The following is a 19,644-nucleotide window of genomic DNA, read 5'->3' as shown; positions in this document are numbered from 1 at the left end:
GAGAGACACAGAGACACAGAGAGAGAGAGAGAGAGAGAGAGAGAGAGAGACAGAGACAGAGACAGAGACAGAGTCAGAGACAGAGAGAGATACACAGAAACAGAGAGAGAGACACAGAAACAGAGAGAGAGTCACAGAGACACAGAGACACCGAGAGAGAGAGACACAGAGACAGAGAGACAGAAACAGAGAGAGAGTCACAGAGACACCGAGAGAGAGAGACACAGAGACAGAGAGACAGAGACAGACACAGAAACAGAGAGAGAGACACAGAGACACAGAGAGAGACAGAGAGAGAGAGACACAGAGACAGAGAGACTTACTGAGTGTAAAATAAATCTGTAAATGTAATCCAGAGAGGGAAAAGGGCCATCAGAGAAAGCAGACAGTCCTAAAGCTGAAACGGGGTATGTGCCATATGGCTGTGGTGATGGTGAATAGGCAATAGTAAAGGGCTCACATGTGTTACATATACAGTGGGGAGAACAAGTATCTGGGGTTAGGGTGAGAGTGCTTAACACAGTGGAATGGACCGGCTCAACACTGGGGTTAGGGTGAGAGATGCTTAACACAGTGGAATGGACCGGCTCAACACTGGGGTTAGGGTGAGAGATGCTTAACACAGTGGAATGGACCGGCTCAACACTGGGATTAGGGTGAGAGATGCTTAACACAGTGGAATGGACCGGCTCAACACTGGGGTTAGGGTGAACCGCTTAACACAGAGGAATGGACCGGCTCAACACTGGGGTTAGGGTGAACCGCTTAACACAGTGGAATGGACCGGCTCAACACTGGGGTTAGGGTGAACCGCTTAACACAGTGGAATGGACCGGCTCAACACTGGGATTAGGGTGAGAGATGCTTAACACAGTGGAATGGACCGGCTCAACACTGGGGTTAGGGTGAGAGATGCTTAACACAGTGGAATGGACCGGCTCAACACTGGGGTTAGGGTGAGAGATGCTTAACACAGTGGAATGGACCACCTCAACACTGGGGTTAGGGTGAGAGATGCTTAACACAGTGAAATGGACCGGCTCAACACTGGGGTTAGGGTGAACCGCTTAACACAATGGAATGGACCGGCTCAACACTGGGGTTAGGGTGAACCGCTTAACACAGTGGAATGGACCGGCTCAACACTGGGGTTAGGGTGAGAGACGCTTAACACAGTGGAATGGACCGGCTCAACACTGGGGTTAGGGTGAACCGCTTAACACAGTGGAATGGACCGGCTCAACACTGGGGTTAGGGTGAGAGACGCTTAACACAGTGGAATGTACCGGCTCAACACTGGGGTTAGGGTGAACCGCTTAACACAGTGGAATGGACCGGCTCAACACTGGGGTTAGGGTGAGAGATGCTAAACACAGTGGAATGGACCGGCTCAACACTGGGGTTAGGGTGAGAGATGCTTAACACAGTGGAATGGACCGGCTCAACACTGGGGTTAGGGTGAGAGATGCTTAACACAGTGGAATGGACCGGCTCAACACTGGGGTTAGGGTGAGAGATGCTTAACACAGTGGAATGGACCGGCTCAACACTGGGGTTAGGGTGAGAGATGCTTAACACAGTGGAATGGACCGGCTCAACACTGGGGTTAGGGTGAGAGATGCTAAACACAGTGGAATGGACCGGCTCAACACTGGGGTTAGGGTGAGAGATGCTTAACACAGTGGAATGGACCGGCTCAACACTGGGGTTAGGGTGAGAGATGCTTAACACAGTGGAATGGACCGGCTCAACACTGGGGTTAGGGTGAGAGATGCTTAACACAGTGGAATGGACCGGCTCAACACTGGGGTTAGGGTGAGAGATGCTTAACACAGTGAAATGGACCGGCTCAACACTGGGGTTAGGGTGAACCGCTTAACACAGTGGAATGGACCGGCTCAACACTGGGGTTAGGGTGAACCGCTTAACACAGTGGAATGGACCGGCTCAACACTGGGGTTAGGGTGAGAGACGCTTAACACAGTGGAATGGACCGGCTCAACACTGGGGTTAGGGTGAACCGCTTAACACAGTGGAATGGACCGGCTCAACACTGGGGTTAGGGTGAGAGATGCTTAACACAGTGGAATGGACCGGCTCAACACTGGGGTTAGGGTGAGAGATGCTTAACACAGTGGAGTGGACCGGCTCAACACTGGGGTTAGGGTGAGAGATGCTTAACACAGTGGATTGGACCGGCTCAACACTGGGGTTAGGGTGAGAGATGCTTAACACAGTGGAATGGACCGGCTCAACACTGGGGTTAGGGTGAACCACTTAACACAGTGGAATGGACCGGCTCAACACTGGGGTTAGGGTGAACCGCTTAACACAGTGGAATGGACCGGCTCAACACTGGGGTTAGGGTGAGAGATGCTTAACACAGTGGAATGGACCGGCTCAACACTGGGGTTAGGGTGAGAGATGCTTAACACAGTGGAATGGACCGACTCAACACTGGGGTTAGGGTGAGAGATGCTTAACACAGTGGAATGGACCGGCTCAACACTGGGGTTAGGGTGAGAGATGCTTAACACAGTGGAATGGACCGGCTCAACACTGGGGTTAGGGTGAGAGATGCTTAACACAGTGGAATGGACCGGCTCAACACTGGGGTTAGGGTGAACCGCTTAACACAGTGGAATGGACCGGCTCAACACTGGGGTTAGGGTGAGAGATGCTTAACACAGTGGAATGGACCGGCTCAACACTGGGGTTAGGGTGAGAGATGCTTAACACAGTGGAATGGACCGGCTCAACACTGGGGTTAGGGTGAGAGATGCTTAACACAGTGGAATGGACCGGCTCAACAATGGGGTTAGGGTGAGAGATGCTTAACACAGTGGAATGGACCGGCTCAACACTGGGGTTAGGGTGAGAGATGCTTAACACAGTGGAATGGACCGGCTCAACACTGGGGTTAGGGTGAGAGATGCTTAACACAGTGGAATGGACCGGCTCAACACTGGGGTTAGGGTGAGAGATGCTTAACACAGTGGAGTGGACCGGCTCAACACTGGGGTTAGGGTGAGAGATGCTTAACACAGGGGAATGGACCGGCTCAACACTGGGGTTAGGGTGAGAGATGCTTAACACAGGGGAATGGACCGGCTCAACACTGGGGTTAGGGTGAGAGATGCTTAACACAGTGGAATGGACTGGGTGTTAACGGCCCAGTCAAAGTTACTTGAAAAACAACGGGGGGCGGAAGAGCCTAAATTACTGAGTAGAGATGGAGAGTAGAGGATGGATAGAGAGGCATGAGAGAGGATGGATAGAGCGAGGATGGATAGAGAGAGATGATGGAGTGAGAGGCATGAGAGAGGATGGATAGAGAGGGATGAGAGAGGATGGAAAGAAAGAGAGGATGGAGTGAGAGGCATGAGAGAGGATGGATAGAGAAAGAGGATGGACAGAGAGGGATGAGAGAAGATGGATAGAAAGAGAGGATGGACAGAGAGAGGGATGAGAGAGGATGGATAGAGGGAGAGGATGGAGTGAGAGGCATGAGAGAGGATGGATAGAGAAAGAGGATGGACAGAGAGGCATGAGAGAGGATGGATAGAGAGAGAGGGATGAGAGAGGATGGATAGAGAGGGATGAGAGAGGATGGATAGAGAGAGAGGATGGACAGAGAGGCATGAGAGAGGATGGATAGAGAGAGAGGATGGACAGAGAGGCATGAGAGAGGATGGATAGAGAGAGAGGATGGAGTGAGAAGCATGAGAGAGGATGGATAGAGAGAGAGGTTCGACAGAGAGATGGATGAGAGAGGATGGATAGAGAGGGATGAGAGAGGATGGATAGAGAGAGGATGATAGAGCGAGGGATGTAGAGCTGCAGTCATCCTAACTAATACTGATTTATCTATTAAAGACACTGCACTGCAGTTCTGTCTATGGCGGGAGGGAGGGAGGGAGGGAGGGAGGTATATGATATATTGATGTGTTTGACCCAGAGCCTAACTCACCTGATCCCCAACCGTTCCATGTGTTTGACCCAGAGCCTAACTCACCTGATCCCCAACCGTTCCATGTGTTTGACCCAGAGCCTAACTTACCTGATCCCCAGCCGTTCCATGTGTTTGACCCAGAGTCTAACTCACCTGATCCCCAACCGGTCCATGTGTTTGACCCAGAGCCTGACTCACCTGATCCCCAGCCGTTCCATGTGTTTGACCCAGAGTCTAACTCACCTGATCCCCAACCGGTCCATGTGTTTGACCCAGAGCCTAACTTACCTGATCCCCAGCCGTTCCATGTGTTTGACCCAGAGTCTAACTCACCTGATCCCCAGCCGTTCCATGTGTTTGACCCAGAGCCTAACTCACCTGATCCCCAACCGGTCCATGTGTTTGACCCAGAGCCTAACTTACCTGATCCCCAGCCGTTCCATGTGTTTGACCCAGAGCCTAACTCACCTGATCCCCAGCCGTTCCATGTGTTTGACCCAGAGCCTAACTCACCTGATCCCCAACCGTTCCATGTGTTTGACCCAGAGCCTAACTTACCTGATCCCCAGCCGTTCCATGTGTTTGACCCAGAGCCTAACTTACCTGATCCCCAGCCGTTCCATGTGTTTGACCCAGAGTCTAACTCACCTGATCCCCAGCCGTTCCATGTGTTTGACCCAGAGCCTAACTCACCTGATCCCCAGCCGTTCCATGTGTTTGACCCAGAGCCTAACTCACCTGATCCCCAACCGGTCCATGTGTTTGACCCAGAGCCTAACTCACCTGATCCCCAGCCGTTCCATGTGTTTGACCCAGAGCCTAACTCACCTGATCCCCAGCCGGTCCATGTGTTTGACCCAGAGCCTAACTCACCTGATCCCCAGCCGTTCCATGTGTTTGACCCAGAGCCTAACTCACCTGATCCCCAGCCGTTCCATGTGTTTGACCCAGAGTCTAACTCACCTGATCCCCAACCGTTCCATGTGTTTGACCCAGAGCCTAACTCACCTGATCCCCAGCCGGTCCATGTGTTTGACCCAGAGCCTAACTCACCTGATCCCCAACCGGTCCATGTGTTTGACCCAGAGTCTAACTCACCTGATCCCCAACCGGTCCATGTGTTTGACCCAGAGCCTAACTCACCTGATCCCCAGCCGTTCCATGTGTTTGACCCAGAGTCTAACTCACCTGATCCCCAACCGTTCCATGTGTTTGACCCAGAGCCTAACTTACCTGATCCCCAGCCGTTCCATGTGTTTGACCCAGAGCCTAACTCACCTGATCCCCAACCGGTCCATGTGTTTGACCCAGAGCCTAACTCACCTGATCCCCAGCCGTTCCATGTGTTTGACCCAGAGCCTAACTTACCTGATCCCCAGCCGTTCCATGTGTTTGACCCAGAGCCTAACTCACCTGATCCCCAACCGTTCCATGTGTTTGACCCAGAGTCTAACTTACCTGATCCCCAGCCGTTCCATGTGTTTGACCCAGAGCCTAACTTACCTGATCCCCAACCGTTCCATGTGTTTGACCCAGAGCCTAACTCACCTGATCCCCAGCCGTTCCATGTGTTTGACCCAGAGCCTAACTCACCTGATCCCCAGCCGTTCCATGTGTTTGACCCAGAGTCTAACTCACCTGATCCCCAGCCGGTCCATGTGTTTGACCCAGAGCCTAACTCACCTGATCCCCAACCGGTCCATGTGTTTGACCCAGAGCCTAACTCACCTGATCCCCAGCCGTTCCATGTGTTTGACCCAGAGCCTAACTCACCTGATCCCCAACCGGTCCATGTGTTTGACCCAGAGCCTAACTCACCTGATCCCCAGCCGTTCCATGTGTTTGACCCAGAGCCTAACTCACCTGATCCCCAGCCGTTCCATGTGTTTGACCCAGAGTCTAACTCACCTGATCCCCAGCCGGTCCATGTGTTTGACCCAGAGCCTAACTCACCTGATCCCCAACCGGTCCATGTGTTTGACCCAGAGCCTAACTCACCTGATCCCCAGCCGTTCCATGTGTTTGACCCAGAGCCTAACTCACCTGATCCCCAACCGGTCCATGTGTTTGACCCAGAGCCTAACTCACCTGATCCCCAGCCGTTCCATGTGTTTGACCCAGAGCCTAACTCACCTGATCCCCAGCCGTTCCATGTGTTTGACCCAGAGCCTAACTCACCTGATCCCCAGCCGTTCCATGTGTTTGACCCAGAGCCTAACTCACCTGATCCCCAACCGGTCCATGTGTTTGACCCAGAGCCTAACTCACCTGATCCCCAACCGGTCCATGTGTTTGACCCAGAGCCTAACTCACCTGATCCCCAGCCGTTCCATGTGTTTGACCCAGAGCCTAACTCACCTGATTCACCTATTCAAGGGCTTGATAATTAGTTGACATGTTGTCAGGTTGTCAGGTGCAGTAGCTCTGGATAAAACACATGGAACCACTGGGGATCCCTGAGAAACTATTATATATATATTTTTATTTTATTTTATTTAACCTTTATTTAACTAGGCAAGTCAGTTAAGAACAAATTCTTATTTACAATGGCGGCCTACACCGGCCAAACCCAGACGACGCTGGTCCAATGGTGCACCGACCTATTATTTTATATATACTGTATATATATATATGTGTGTGTGTTCTATAGAGTCGTTCCATCTACAGTGTGTAGTGTTTGTGTCCTCCCAGGTTGATGCTGAGAGAGGAATCGGTCCATCTACAGTGTGTTGTGTTTGTGTCCTCCCAGGTTGATGCTGAGAGAGGAATCGGTCCATCTACAGTGTGTAGTGTTTGTGTCCTCCCAGGTTGATGCTGAGAGAGGAGGCTCCCAGCGCTCCTCCTAACAACATGGTGGCGTCGGGTCGGACCAACCAGTCTATCATGGTCCAGTGGCAACCTCCCCCAGAACCACAGCTCAATGGAGTGCTGCGAGGATACGTACTCAGGTAGGAGTGCTCCGAGGATACGTACTCAGGTAGGAGTGCTCCGAGGATACGTACTCAGGTAGGAGTCCCCCGAGGATACGTACTCAGGTAGGAGTCCCCCGAGGATACGTACTCAGGTAGGAGTGCTCCGAGGATACGTACTCAGGTAGGAGTCCCCCGAGGATACGTACTCAGGTAATAGGGGTGTTAGAGCTAGATGCAGTAAATACTACAGCATTACCCCCCCCAAAAAAACAATGGAGTGATGCGAAGATACGTACTCAGGTAGGAGTGCTGCGAGGATACGTACTCAGGTAGGAGTCCTCCGAGGATACGTACTCAGGTAGGAGTGCTCCGAGGATACGTACTCAGGTAGGAGTGCTCCGAGGATACGTGCTCAGGTAGGAGTGCTCCGAGGATACGTACTCAGGTAGGAGTCCCCCGAGGATACGTACTCAGGTAGGAGTGCTCCGAGGATACGTACTCAGGTAGGAGTGCTGCGAGGATACGTACTCAGGTAGGAGTGCTCCGAGGATACGTACTCAGGTAGGAGTGCTCCGAGGATACGTACTTAGGTAGGAGTGCTCCGAGGATACGTACTCAGGTAGGAGTCCCCCGAGGATACGTACTCAGGTAGTAGGGGTGTTAGAGCTAGATGCAGTAAATACTACAGCATTCCCCCCCCAAAAAAAAAACAATGGAGTGATGCGAGGATACGTACTCAGGTAGGAGGGGTGTTGGCGCTAGATGCAGTAAATACTACAGTATTACCCCCCCAAAAAAAACAATGGAGTAAAAACTACTGTAATGTCCACAAAAACACTAAACTTTTTTTACAACAGTATTTCATTTGCATATTCTTGCCCATTCCTCTTCCACATATCCAAATGTGTGCCACCCATAAGTGAGAAACCTACAGGTTATATTAAAGACCCCAGTCCTCCCTACATACAGGCTACAATAAAGACCCCAGTCCTCCCTACATACAGGTTACAGTAAAGACCACAGTCCTCCCTACCTACAGGTTACAGTAAAGACCACAGTCCTCCCTACATACAGGCTACAATAAAGACACCAGTCCTCCCTACATACAGGCTACAGTAAAGACCCCAGTCCTCCCTACATACAGGTTACAGTAAAGACCCCAGTCCTCCCTACATACAGGTTACAGTAAAGACCCCAGTCCTCCCTACATACAGGTTACAGTAAAGACCCCAGTCCTCCCTACATACAGGTTACAGTAAAGACCCCAGTCCTCCCTACATACAGGCTACAGGATAGACCCCAGTCCTCCCTACATACAGGTTACGGTAAAGACCCCAGTCCTCCCTACATACAGGCTACAGGATAGACCCCAGTCCTCCCTACATACAGGTTACAGTAAAGACCCCAGTCCTCCCTACATACAGGTTACAGTAAAGACCAGTCCTCCCTACATACAGGCTACAGTAAAGACCCCAGTCTTCCCTACATACAGGCTACAGTAAAGACCCCAGTCCTCCCTACATACAGGTTACAGTAAAGACCCCAGTCCTCCCTACATACAGGTTACAGTAAAGACCACAGTCCTCCCTACATACAGGTTACGGTAAAGACCCCAGTCCTCTCTACATACAGGTTACAGTAAAGACCCCAGTCCTCTCTACATACAGGTTACAGTAAAGACCCCAGTCCTCTCTATATACAGGTTACGGTAAAGACCCCAGTCCTCCCTACATACAGGTTACGGTAAAGACCCCAGTCCTCTCTACATACAGGTTACAGTAAAGACCCCAGTCCTCTCTACATACAGGTTACAGTAAAGACCCCAGTCCTCTCTACATACAGGTTACAGTAAAGACCCCAGTCCTCCCTACATACAGGCTACAGTAAAGACCCCAGTCCTCCCTACATACAGGTTACGGTAAAGACCCCAGTCCTCCCTACATACAGGTTACAGTGAAGACCCCAGTCCTCCCTACATACAGGTTATAGTAAAGACCCCAGTACTCCCTACATACAGGCTACAGTAAAGACCCCAGTCCTCCCTACATACAGGTTACAGTAAAGACCCCAGTCCTCCCTACATACAGGTTACAGTAAAGACCCCAGTCCTCCCTACATACAGGTTACAGTAAAGACCCCAGTCCTCCTTACATACAGGTTACAGTAAAGACCCCAGTCCTCCCTACATACAGGTTACAGTAAAGACCCCAGTCCTCCCTACATACAGGCTACAGTAAAGACCCCAGTCCTCCCTACATACAGGTTATAGTAAAGACCCCAGTCCTCCCTACATACAGGTTACAGTAAAGACCCCAGTCCTCCCCACATACAGGTTACAGTAAAGACCCCAGTCCTCCCTACATACAGGTTACAGTAAAGACCCCAGTCCTCCCTACATACAGGTTACGGTAAAGACCCCAGTCCTCCCTACATACAGGTTACAGTAAAGACCCCAGTCCTCTCTACATACAGGTTACAGTAAAGACCCCAGTCCTCTCTATATACAGGTTACGGTAAAGACCCCAGTCCTCCCTACATACAGGTTACGGTAAAGACCCCAGTCCTCTCTACATACAGGTTACAGTAAAGACCCCAGTCCTCTCTACATACAGGTTACAGTAAAGACCCCAGTCCTCTCTACATACAGGTTACAGTAAAGACCCCAGTCCTCCCTACATACAGGCTACAGTAAAGACCCCAGTCCTCCCTACATACAGGTTACGGTAAAGACCCCAGTCCTCCCTACATACAGGTTACAGTGAAGACCCCAGTCCTCCCTACATACAGGTTATAGTAAAGACCCCAGTACTCCCTACATACAGGCTACAGTAAAGACCCCAGTCCTCCCTACATACAGGTTACAGTAAAGACCCCAGTCCTCCCTACATACAGGTTACAGTAAAGACCCCAGTCCTCCCTACATACAGGTTACAGTAAAGACCCCAGTCCTCCTTACATACAGGTTACAGTAAAGACCCCAGTCCTCCCTACATACAGGTTACAGTAAAGACCCCAGTCCTCCCTACATACAGGCTACAGTAAAGACCCCAGTCCTCCCTACATACAGGTTATAGTAAAGACCCCAGTCCTCCCTACATACAGGTTACAGTAAAGACCCCAGTCCTCCCCACATACAGGTTACAGTAAAGACCCCAGTCCTCCCTACATACAGGTTACAGTAAAGACCCCAGTCCTCCCTACATACAGGTTACGGTAAAGACCCCAGTCCTCCCTACATACAGGTTACAGTAAAGACCCCAGTCCTCTCTACATACAGGTTACAGTAAAGACCCCAGTCCTCCCTACATACAGGTTACAGTAAAGACCACAGTCCTCCCTACATACCGGTTACAGTAAAGACCCCAGTCCTCCCTACATACAGGTTACAGTAAAGACCCCAGTCCTCCCTACATACAGGTTACAGTAAAGATCCCAGTCCTCCCTACTTACAGGTTACAGTAAAGACCCCAGTCCTCCCTACATACAGGCTACAGTAAAGACCCCAGTCCTCCCTACATACAGGTTACAGTAAGGACCCCAGTCCTCCCTACATACCGGTTACAGTAAAGACCCCAGTCCTCTCTACATACAGGTTACAATAAAGACCACAGTCCTCTCTACATACAGGTTACAGTAAAGACCACAGTTCTCTCTACATACAGGTTACAATAAAGACCACAGTCCTCTCTACATACAGGTTACAGTAAAGACCACAGTCCTCTCTACATACAGGTTACAATAAAGACCACAGTCCTCTCTACATACAGGTTATAGTAAAGACCACAGTCCTCCCTACATACAGGCTACAGTAAAGATCCCAGTCCTCTCTACATACAGGTTATAGTAAAGACCACAGTCCTCCCTACATACAGGCTACAGTAAAGATCCCAGTCCTCCCTACATACAGGCTACAGTAAAGACCAGTCCTCCCTACATACAGGCTACAGTAAAGACCCCAGTCCTCTCTACATACAGGTTACAGTAAAGACCCCAGTCCTCCCTACATACAGGTTACAGTAAAGACCACAGTCCTCCCTACATACCGGTTACAGTAAAGACCCCAGTCCTCCCTACATACAGGTTACAGTAAAGACCCCAGTCCTCCCTACATACAGGTTACAGTAAAGATCCCAGTCCTCCCTACTTACAGGTTACAGTAAAGACCCCAGTCCTCCCTACATACAGGCTACAGTAAAGACCCCAGTCCTCCCTACATACAGGTTACAGTAAAGACCACAGTCCTCTCTACATACAGGTTACAATAAAGACCACAGTCCTCTCTACATACAGGTTACAGTAAAGACCCCAGTCCTCCCTACATACAGGTTACAATAAAGACCCCAGTCCTCTCTACATACAGGTTATAGTAAAGACCACAGTCCTCCCTACATACAGGCTACAGTAAAGACCCCAGTCCTCCCTACATACAGGCTACAGTAAAGACCAGTCCTCCCTACATACAGGCTACAGTAAAGACCCCAGTCCTCTCTACATACAGGTTACAGTAAAGACCCCAGTCCTCCCTACATACAGGTTATAGTAAAGACCCCAGTCCTCTCTACATACAGGTTACAGTAAAGACCCCAGTCCTCCCTACATACAGGTTATAGTAAAGACCCCAGTCCTCCCTACATACAGGTTACAGTAAAGACCTCAGTCCTCCCTACATACAGGCTACAGTAAAGACCCCAGTCCTCCCTACATACAGGCTACAGTAAAGACCCCAGTCCTCCCTACATACAGGTTACAGTAAAGACCCCAGTCCTCCCTACATACAGGTTACAGTAAAGACCCCAGTCCTCCCTACATACAGGTTACAGTAAAGACCACAGTCCTCCCTACATACAGGTTATAGTAAAGACCCCAGTCCTCCCTACATACAGGTTACAGTAAAGACCCCAGTCCTCTCTACATACAGGTTACAGTAAAGACCACAGTCCTCCCTACATACAGGTTACAGTAAAGACCACAGTCCTCCCTACATACAGGTTATAGTAAAGACCCCAGTCCTCTCTACATACAGGTTATAGTAAAGACCCCAGTCCTCCCTACATACAGGTTACAGTAAAGACCCCAGTCCTCCCTACATACAGGTTACATTAAAGACCCCAGTCCTCCCTACATACAGGTTACAGTAAAGACCCCAGTCCTCCCTACATACCGGTTACAGTAAAGACCCCAGTCCTCCCTACATACAGGCTACAGTAAAGACCCCAGTCCTCCCTACATACAGGTTACAGTAAAGACCCCAGTCCTCCCTACATACAGGTTACGGTAAAGACCCCAGTCCCCCCTACATACAGGCTACAGGATAGACCCCAGTCCTCCCTACACACAGGTTACAGTAAAGACCCCAGTCCTCCCTACATACAGGTTACAGTAAAGACCCCAGTCCTCCCTACATACAGGTTATAATAAAGACCCCAGTCCTCCCTACATACAGGTTATGGTAAAGACCCCAGTCCTCCCTACATACAGGCTACAGGATAGACCCCAGTCCTCCCTACATACAGGTTACAGTAAAGACCCCAGTCCTCCCTACATACAGGTTACAGTAAAGACCCCAGTCCTCCCCACATACAGTAAAGACCCCAGTCCTCCCTACATACAGGCCACAATAAAGACCCCAGTCCTCCCCACATACAGTAAAGACCCCAGTCCTCCCCACATACAGTAAAGACCCCAGTCCTCCCTACATACAGGCTACAGTAAAGACCCCAGTCCTCCCCACATACAGTAAAGACCCCAGTCCTCCCTACATACAGTAAAGACCCCAGTCCTCCCCACATACAGTAAAGACCCCAGTCCTCCCTACATACAGGCTACAATAAAGACCCCAGTCCTCCCTACATACAGGTTACAGTAAAGACCACAGTCCTCCCTACATACAGGTTACAGTAAAGACCACAGTCCTCCCTACATACCGGTTACAGTAAAGACCCCAGTCCTCCCTACATACAGGTTACAGTAAAGACCACAGTCCTCCCTACATACAGGTTACAGTAAAGACCCCAGTCCTCCCTACATACAGGTTACAGTAAAGACCCCAGTCCTCCCTACATACAGGTTACAGTAAAGACCCCAGTCCTCCCTACATACAGGTTACAGTAAAGACCCCAGTCCTCCCTACATACAGGTTACAGTAAAGACCCCAGTCCTCTCTACATACAGGTTACAGTAAAGACCCCAGTCCTCTCTACATACAGGCTACAGTAAAGACCCCAGTCCTCTCTACATACAGGCTACAGTAAAGACCCCAGTCCTCCCTACATACAGGTTACAGTAAAGACCACAGTCCTCCCCACATACAGGTTACAGTAAAGACCCCAGTCCTCCCTACATACCGGTTACAGTAAAGACCCCAGTCCTCCCTACATACAGGTTTCAGTAAAGACCACAGTTCTCCCCACATACAGGCTACAGTAAAGACCCCAGTCCTCCCTACATACCGGTTACAGTAAAGACCACAGTCCTCCCTACATACAGGCTATGTGGAAAATGTGTCCTTTTAGTATTTCTCCTGTAGGTTCCTCAAGTAAAAAGCCTCCAATTCTATGTCAAAGACAACGCAACAAAAACACTACATTATTTACTATAGTATATCTTAAAGTTTTATTTTACTACAGTAAGTATACCATAGATACCTAAAAATACTACAGTATACTACAATCTGCAAAAACACACTACATTAGTTACTATAGTATATGTTACAGTTTTCTGTTACTACAGTAAGTATACCATAGATACCTAAAAATACTGCAGTATACTACAATCTGCAAAAACACTACATTAGTTACTATAGTATATGTTACAGTTTTCTGTTACTACAGTAAGTATACCATAGATACCTAAAAATACTGCAGTATACTACAATCTGCAAAAACACACTACATTAGTTACTGTAAATCCCCCTGTTTATAGCCCCATTATTGTTATGACATTTTATTGTGTTACTTAATAATTCTTAATTCTACTTCTTGAACTGCATTGTTGGTTAAGGGCTTGTAAGTTAGCATTTCACGGTAAGGTCGACACCTGTTGTATTCGGCAGGTTTTTTTACTACTGTAATTATACTGTAGAGGCCTGTAAATACTACAGTATCCTACAGTACACTACAGTAAATAGTGTTGAGTTTCTTTGCAGATCTTTAGTGAGAGAGAGGAGAGAGAGAGAGAGAGGAGAGGAGAGAGAGAGAGAGAGAGAGAGAGAGAGAGAGAGAGAGAGAGAGAGAGAGAGCGAGAGGAGAGAGATAGCAAGAGGAGAGAGAGAGAGGAGAGAGAGAGAGGAGAGAGAGAGGGAGAGCGAGAGAGAGATCAGAAGAGAGAGAGGAGAGAGAGAGAGGAGAGAGGAGAGAGAGAGGAGACAGAGAGAGAGAGAGATGGAGGGAGAGACAGAGACAGAGACAGAGACAGAGACAGAGAGAGAGAGAGAGAGAGAGAGAGAGAGAGATGGAGGGAGAGAGAGAGAGCGAGAGACAGAGACAGAGAGAGAGACCATGTCCTCTATGCTATTGGTATTGTCCATTGTTGTTACTGATTTTCCCGTTGACAATTTAGATTATTATTATTAAATGAATCAATTTTGTACATTGTTCTGTCACGCCAATAAACCGTGTGTGTGTGTGTGTGTGTGTGTGTGTGTGTGTGTGTGTGTGTGTGTGTGTGTGTGTGTGTGTGTGTGTGTGTGTGTGTGTGTGTGTGTGTGTGTGTGTGTGTGTGTGTGTGTGTATATATATATATATGTGTGTGTGTATGTGTGTAGGTATCGTCTGGCAGGTCTACCAGGAGAGTACCAAGAGATGAATATCTCTAGTCCAGAGACGAACTACTGTCTGATATCAGACCTCATTATCTGGACTCAGTACCAGATACAACTGGCTGCTTACACTGCTGCAGGCCTGGGGGAATATAGTGCTGCTGTTACCGAGTACACACTACAGGGAGGTAGGTACTATACACTATATACACTATACACTATACACTGCTGCAGGCCTGGGGGAATATAGTGCTGCTGTTACCGAGTACACACTACAGGGAGGTAGGTACTATACACTATATACACTATACACTGCTGCAGGCCTGGGGGAGTTTAGTACTGCTGTTACTGAGTACACACTACAGGGAGGTAGGTACTATACACTATATACACTATACACTGCTGCAGGCCTGGGGGAATATAGTACTGCTGTTACTGAGTACACACTAAAGGGAGTTTTAATTTGACCCTGATTCTCACAGCGGGAAATTAATCTTGCAGCAACAGGAAGTCTGAATTATTATGAGAATTTTCATTCATGGACATATGTTGTAGGAGTTGATACAAACAAGTCAGACATTTTATAGTGGAAATGAGAACCTTTAGAAGCCTGGGCTTCAGGAACATTCTCTGAGACAACAGAGTGGTCCGATTCTGATAATACATCCTCTGTATACACACACACACACACGCACACGCACACGCACGCACACACACACCGACTATACACTATATTCATAGAGGGAGTTTACACTATGTTAATAGAGGGAGTTTACACTATATTCATAGAGGGAGTTTACACTATATTCACAGAGGACGTTTACACTATGTTAATAGAGGGAGTTTACACTATATTAAACCTGTTTGGGCTGCAGGGGCAGTATTGAGTAGCCGGATAAAAGGTGCCCATTTCAAACGGCCTCGTACTCAATTCTTGCTCGTACAATATGCATATTATTATTACTATTGGATAGAAAACACTCTCTAGTTTCTAAAACCGTTTGAATTATATCTGTGAGTAAAACAGAACTCATTTTGCAGCAAACTTCCTGACAGGAAGTGGAAAATCTGAAATCGATGCTCTCTTCTAGGGGCTGTCTATAAAGGTCCTTGATATTTATTAGATTACATGCACTTCATAAGTCTTCCACTAGATGTCGACAGGCAGTGAGAGAAGAAATTGAGTGTGTAACTTGATCTGGGCTTGAATAAATGCTCTTTGTATGACGTTTCACCAGTTTTCTGTTTTCTGGAGAGCGCGCGAAGGGACCTGGTTTTGCCTTCTGTACAGCTGTCGTTATAGACGACTAATATCTCCGGCTTTGATTTTATTTGATACATGTGACAATATCATCGTAAAGTAGGTTTTTTCAATATAGTTTCATTAGATTATTTAATTTTTTTTGGGACGTTAGGCGTGTTGCGTTGTCTGCGTTTGTTCACGAAGGAGAGCTTAGCGCCACTTTGCTAGCTTTCCGTGCTAATTGACTGGAGAAGAGGACATTCTAAATCCAAACAACGATTGTTCCCGAAAAAGGACCCCTTGTACAACATTCTGATGAAAGATCATCAAAAGTAGGACCCATTTTATGATGTTATTTCATATATCTGTCGAACATGTTGTACTAGTAGGTTGCGGCCAGAGTTTGGGCACGCTCTCGCCATAACGTAAACTGCATATCGTAATTAAGTTATTTTTAGAATTCTAACACGGCGATTGCATTAAGAACTAGTGTATCTATCATTTCCTATACAACATGTATTTTTTTGTTATGTTAATGAATAGTTATTTGGTCAGAATATGTGAGTGCCAGAAAAATATCCGGACGTTGTGGGAAAAAGATGCTACGTTAGCACAATGTATAACCACTGATTTCAGCTCTAAATATGCACATTTTCGAACAAAACATAAGTGTATGTATAACCTGATGTTATAGGACTGTCATCTGATGAACCTTATCAAGGTTAGTCAAAAATTATATATCTTTTGCTGGTTTGTTACGATCGCTAACCTTTGCTGCTGGGGAATGGCTTGTGTTTCTGGCTATTGTGGTAAGCTAATATAATGCTATATTGTGTTTTCGCTGTAAAACACTTAAGAAATCGGAAATATTGGCTGGAATCACAAGATGCCTGTCTTTCATTTGCTGTACACCATGTATTTTTCAGAAATGTTTTATGATGAGTATTTAGGTATTTGACGTTGGTGTCTGTAATTACTCTGTCTGCTTCGGTGCCATTTCTGACGGTAGCTGTGATGGTAGCTGCAATGTAAAACTGATTTATAGCTCAAATATGCACATTTTTCGAACAAAACATAGATTTATTGAATAACATGTTATAAGACTGTCATCTGATGAAGTTGTTTGTTGGTTAGTTTGGTTGGTTCTTGGTTAGTTAGGTTGGCTTTGTGCATGCTACCTGTGCTGTGAAAAATGTCTGTCCTTATTTGTATTTGGTGGTGAGCTAACATAAATATACGTGGTGTTTTCGCTGTAAAACATTTTAAAAATCGGACATGTTGGCTGGATTCACAAGATGTTTATCTTTCAAATGCTGTATTGGACTTGTTAATGTGTGAAAGTTAAATATTTCTAAAAAATATATTTTGAATTTCGCGCCCTGCACTTGAAGTGGCTGTTGTCATATTGTGCCCGGCTTCGGGCTTGCAGCCATAAGAAGTTAATAGAGGGAGTTTACACTATATTAATAGAGGGAATTTACACTAGAGGGAGTTTACACTATATTATTAGAGGGAGTTTACACTAGAGGGAGTTTACACTATGTTATTAGAGGGAGTTTACACTATATTAATAGAGGGAGTTTACAATAGAGGAAGTTTACACTATGTTAATAGAGGGAGTTTACACTATATTAATAGAGGGAGTTTACACTAGAGGGAGTTTACACTATATTATTAGAGGGAGTTTACACTATATTAATAGAGGGAGTTTACACTAGAGGGAGTTTACACTATATTAATAGAGGGAGTTTACACTATGTTATTAGAGGGAGTTTACACTATATTAATAGAGGGAGTTTACACTAGAGGGAGGTTTACACTATGTTAATAGAGGGAGTTTACACTATGTTATTAGAGGGAGTTTACACTAGGTTAATAGAGGGAGTTTACACTAGGTTAATAGAGGTAATTTCTTTTCAAATGAGTGATGGGAAGTGAACAAGTGCACACTTCAGGAGAAATTATAGGTTATTGGCATGCAACCAGAGTGTGCGTGTCTGACGTGTCCTCATCCTGTCTCTCTCTGTGTCTCTCCAGTCCCCACAGCGCCCCCTCAGGCTGTAGAGGTAACAGCAGTCAGCTCAACCACGATCAGATTTACCTGGAACCCTCCGCCTCAGCAGTTCATCAACGGGATCAACCAGGGATACAAGGTAGGAAACAGTCAATCAACCAGAGATACAAGGTAGGAAACAGCCAATCAACCAGAGATACAAGGTAGGAAACAGTCAATCAACCAGAGATACAAGGTAGGAAACAGCCAATCAACCAGGTAGGAAACAGACAATCAACCAGGGATACAAGGTAGGAAACAGTCAATCAACCAGGGATACAAGGTAGGAAACAGACAATCAACCAGGGATACAAGGTAGGAAACAGCCAATCAACCAGAGATACAAGGTAGGAAACAGCCAATCAACCAGAGATACAAGGTAGGAAACAGTCAATCAACCAGAGATACAAGGTAGGAAACAGACAATCAACCAGGTATACAAGGTAGGAAACAGCCAATCAACCAGGTAGGAAACAGTCAATCAACCAGGGATACAAGGTAGGAAACAGCCAATCAACCAGGTAGGAAACAGTCAATCAACCAGGGATACAAGGTAGGAAACAGCCAATCAACCAGGGATACAAGGTAGGAAACAGTCAATCAACCAGAGATACAAGGTAGGAAACAGCCAATCAACCAGGTAGGAAACAGTCAATCAACTAGGGATACAAGGTAGGAAACAGCCAATCAACCAGGTAGGAAACAGTCAATCAACCAGGGATACAAGGTAGGAAACAGTCAATCAACCAGGTAGGAAACAGCCAATCAACCAGGGATACAAGGTAGGAAACAGTCAATCAACCAGGGATACAAGGTAGGAAACAGCCAATCAACCAGGGATACAAGGTAGGAAACAGTCAATCAACCAGATATACAAGGTAGGAAACAGTCAATCAACCAGAGATACAAGGTAGGAAACAGTCAATCAACCAGGTAGGAAACAGTCAATCAACCAGGGATACAAGGTAGGAAACAGACAATCAACCAGGTAGGAAACAGTCAATCAACCAGGGATACAAGGTAGGAAACAGACAATCAACCAGGTATACAAGGTAGGAAACAGACAATCAACCAGGTATACAAGGTAGGAAACAGTCAATCAACCAGGTAGGAAACAGTCAATCAACCAGGGATACAAGGTAGGAAACAGACAATCAACCAGGTATACAAGGTAGGAAACAGTCAATCAACCAGAGATACAAGGTAGGAAACAGTCAATCAACCAGGTAGGAAACAGTCAATCAACCAGGTAGGAAACAGTCAATCAACTAGGGATACGAAGTAAGAAACAGTCAATCAACCAGAGATACAAGGTAGGAAACAGACAATCAACCAGGTAGGAAACAGTCAATCAACCAGGGATACAAGGTAGGAAACAGCCAATCAACCAGGTAGGAAACAGCCAATCAACCAGGGATACAAGGTAGGAAACAGCCAATCAACCAGAGATACAAGGTAGGAAACAGTCAATCAACCAGAGATAAAAGGTAGGAAACAGCCAATCAACCAGGGATACAAGGTAGGAAACAGTCAATCAACCAGAGATACAAGGTAGGAAACAGACAATCAACCAGGTATACAAGGTAGGAAACAGACAATCAACCAGGGATACAAGGTAGGAAACAGTCTATCAACCAGAGATACAAGGTAGGAAACAGTCAATCAACCAGGTAGGAAACAGTCAATCAACCAGGTAGGAAACAGTCAATCAACCAGAGATACAAGGTA

The 19,644-nt window shown here is 47.0% G+C and overlaps 1 protein-coding gene across 1 annotated transcript in view; it reads left to right on the top strand.

The window, feature by feature from the left end:
* Positions 1-19,644, top strand: part of LOC129842964 (protein sidekick-1-like) — a 373,259-nt gene that overhangs the window by 206,720 nt on the left and 146,895 nt on the right. The window contains exons 16-18 of the mRNA XM_055911684.1: positions 6,760-6,900; positions 14,627-14,808; positions 17,901-18,016. Of these exons, the coding sequence (XP_055767659.1) occupies positions 6,760-6,900; positions 14,627-14,808; positions 17,901-18,016 (439 nt within the window). The remainder of the gene's footprint in view (positions 1-6,759; positions 6,901-14,626; positions 14,809-17,900; positions 18,017-19,644) is intronic.

Source organism: Salvelinus fontinalis, unplaced genomic scaffold (genome assembly GCF_029448725.1).
Source record: "Salvelinus fontinalis isolate EN_2023a unplaced genomic scaffold, ASM2944872v1 scaffold_0081, whole genome shotgun sequence".
Classification (NCBI taxonomy): domain Eukaryota; kingdom Metazoa; phylum Chordata; class Actinopteri; order Salmoniformes; family Salmonidae; genus Salvelinus; species Salvelinus fontinalis.
The sequence above is the reverse complement of the archived record's forward strand: the minus strand, read 5'-3'. Positions and strand labels throughout refer to the sequence as shown.